The 3,463-nt window shown below is 36.4% G+C and overlaps 1 protein-coding gene across 1 annotated transcript; it reads right to left on the bottom strand.

Annotated features, from left to right (window-relative positions):
• EPCIP (exosomal polycystin 1 interacting protein) lies at positions 1 to 2,420 on the bottom strand. Its single transcript, XM_063304419.1, has one exon. It carries the CDS (start codon positions 1,764 to 1,766, stop codon positions 1,113 to 1,115), a length of 654 nt encoding a protein of 217 aa, XP_063160489.1. The 5' UTR covers positions 1,767 to 2,420; the 3' UTR covers positions 1 to 1,112.
• Between the last annotated feature and the right edge of the window lie 1,043 nt (positions 2,421 to 3,463).

The following is a 3,463-nucleotide window of genomic DNA, read 5'->3' as shown; positions in this document are numbered from 1 at the left end:
GAAAATATAGAAAATCAACTTTAAAAAATCATGTTTAGTGGTAGCATTCTCTCATTTTAAAATATTTATAAGATCAGTATACTAATCTTAGGATGGTTTCTCTTAAGTCTTGCTTGATATATCAAAGGTGTCTTCCAGGACTAGAATATTTTTTCCACAACTAGAATACTTGCTAGGAATTACTATCAAATGTATTGATTTTGTAAATGTATGGTAAATTGAACTTGGGCAAATCTGTCAATGAGAAATTAGCTTCACATAAAGTAGCTTTTGGGTTGCACACCAATCTTGTTTTTATGAGATGGCAAACAAACATGGATATCTTTCACTAACTATTGTCTCTTATTTTGCTCAAACTTACAAATATTAATTGCTTTGGAACAAGCACAATATAAAGCCAATTTCAAATTATGAAATTATGGCCTGGCTTATTTTGGAGTTGTATAAGTATTGTTCAGACACAGTGAGGAAACTGCTTAACGGAAGAATTTATTTTCTGGCTAGTATCAAGAACAGAGAGCCAGTTTGGTGCAGTGGTTAAAGGCACCATGCTAGAAATCAGGAGACTGAGTTCTAGTCCCACCTTAAACACAAAGCCAGCTGGGTGATCTTGGGCCAGTCACTCTCTTTCAGCCCTAGGAAGCAGGAACTTGGCAAGATTTCAGGAACCACCTGAAATCTTGCCAAGAAAACTGCAGGGACTTGTCCAGCGCAGTCACCAGGAGTCAACACTGACTTGAAGGCATGCATGCAAAGTATCAAGAAGGCTGTGTGCAACTCGACACATTTCTCAGATAAGTTGAAATATTATCCTCCACATGCCTCCATAGAATAAATTAGCTTACATTTTTAATATAACATGACTTCAGCAATGATAAATGTTTATTAGAATTAAAAGCTGGATTTTTGGGGTGAGCTGAACTAAAACATTCTATAGCATTCTATAGTTTATACTGAAATAGGAACTATTAGGACTAAAGTTAATTCATCTCCCTGTTCTTTTCTTTTTTGAATATAAAGAGCAACAGAAGCTCAGCTTCTACAATGCTATCTCATGATGGCGCAATTTGTAATTTCTACATTATACTGTAGAAATGGCCAAGATTTGTGTGTTAGTAAATGAATGTTATGATACAACTTTTGTTATTTGTGGTAAAAAATTTGTCCAAATGTGGAAACTGGTCTGAAATGCTGGAAATATTTTCTACACTGTATGATTTCAATGGGCCACTGCCACTGAAAAGAGTTGTGTCTAAAACAACAACAGGAGTAATCATATTTCTGTCTTTGTATGACATCTTCAACTTGCCTTGGGTTCCATTGTCACAGCTGGCAGAGATTGTTAAACTTTGCTGTTGTAACTGGCCATTATTCTCACTTCTTATCTGTAATCTTCGTAATCCCCAAATAGTCAAATATTTTGTTGACAAAGGAATAGTGCCACAGAGGGAGAGTTTTAGATTATGCACAAATGTAACATTTAACAGGATTCGCAACAGGTATGTTTCAGTGAACCAAATTACCAAATTATTGTAATAGGTTTTGTCTGTTGTATAGGGCAAAACAGTCTTACAGTTGCAAATTAGATTTGCCAGGCTATAATCACAGTCATTGTTATTAATACTATCAGGACACGTGCACTTACGAATTGTATTTTCTTTGGTGAAAATGAGTGTGTTATTCTTTTGACTGCACGCAGAGCTATCTACACAGAAGCTTAAGAAACCAATCAAAAGGAAATGATGCCTGTGGGCTGAAAAAACCATAATTTTTGTGGAGCTGATAGTTCTAGGATCCTCACTTACTTAAATCAGTCGATCTCACCATGACTGTCACCAACTGAGAATAAAAGTAGCATTGATACCAGATGGAACATTTCATTCAGAAAACAGGTTCTGTTCCAAAGATTTCTACCGCATCCATTTATATGTGGGAACACAATAAAATGGTTGAGAGTTGGGGTAGTAATTCTTGCAAAATACTCTACCCTCTTTACAACACAGAAATGCATTAAACCCAGGCTGAAATTCTTATTTCTTTATTGGGATTTTCCTGTCTTCCTGTTATTGCTTCCATTGGGATTATAATTCACTGTCTTCTAATTTCACTTCTCCTTTTGTACATTTGGGAAAAAAGTGATCTAATTCATAATATCATTGGAAGGATAAATAAGATTGGATATGTCCAAATATTAAGGCAGAGCCATACTCCTTCCTCTGTAGGTTTCAGTTTATGTCTCTCGCAGGCTTAAATTTAGTAATCACATGAAAATGTGCCTGGAATCAATTTTTCAGCACTTTCCTTGAGGCTCAGTTTGATGCATATCTGTTTGCTTGCTAATGGTCAGAGATGTTCAGAGACTTTCTTTTTAGTGAAATATCTTTTACATAAGCATCAGGGCCATATGCAGCCACTTCAGGGGATCTGAAAAACAAATAACCTTTATTATTATTATTACTAAGATTTCTGTGCCGCTCCATCCAGACTGGCTGAGCAGCATGTAAGAAAAGATAATGCATTAAAAACAATAGAAGAAAAAATATATAGTAATAAAGATGTCATCTACAAGGGATTTGCATAATATAATATCACTTTTCAGACCCAGAACAATGGACAGTAGATTCTAGGTATCAGTTCTGCATCAACAGTATGGTAGTTGCACTGATGTTTTCACAGGGTGGTGACTTAAAGAATTCTCCAGCTCATTTCAGTTGTAGTCGGAAAATACAGAAAGCCTCCCAGGAAAAAATATGACCAATTATCCACACAGCAGCTTTAATAAAGTAGTAATTCAACCAACCACTTCCTATAAGAAGACAGTTACAACATTCTATCACCTTGTTTTCCATGTACTCTTGGAAAAGGTACATGACTGAAAAATGTGTGACTGGGTTAAGACAGCAGTGACATCCCTGAGCCATAGTTTTTGATCTAAACATTTGGAACTGTTTTTGCCTTAGCAGGCATATTGCTAGCAGTCAGAACTTATTACAAGGACTTTCAAAGAGGGCAGTCTTCTGCTTATGGATGAAGGGTAGCCCAAAAGCTTTCACGAGAAATACAGACTTATGTTTCTGCAGGCTGTTTCTGCAGCTGTTTTGTAAACGTTTGTATAGAGAATTGAGAACAGAATTGAGATTGAAGGTCACCACCTTCAGTCTCATTCCAAACAAGCAGCATCCCATGTATTTTCAATTCTTTGCTGAGGAAAGAATATTCTCTTCATGCTGATCAAGGTGCCATACTTAGAGGAAACAATGCCCATTTACCAGCCAGGTTCTGTGAAAAGGGATTTATATTCTAAATCTGCGAGTGTGCAAACTGTCTTTTTACATTTGTAGTATCCAAAAAAAGTACACCTATTTGCATAGGAAATACTCTAAATTGAGGTAGACAACTTGGTGACCATAAGCACCAATGTGTCCCCAGGAATCTTCCTTGATGCCCAGCATGCTCCCTACTC

Source organism: Candoia aspera, chromosome 5 (assembly GCF_035149785.1).
Source record: "Candoia aspera isolate rCanAsp1 chromosome 5, rCanAsp1.hap2, whole genome shotgun sequence".
Classification (NCBI taxonomy): domain Eukaryota; kingdom Metazoa; phylum Chordata; class Lepidosauria; order Squamata; family Boidae; genus Candoia; species Candoia aspera.
Note: the sequence above shows the minus strand (reverse complement) of the source record. Positions and strands in the feature narration are given on the sequence as shown.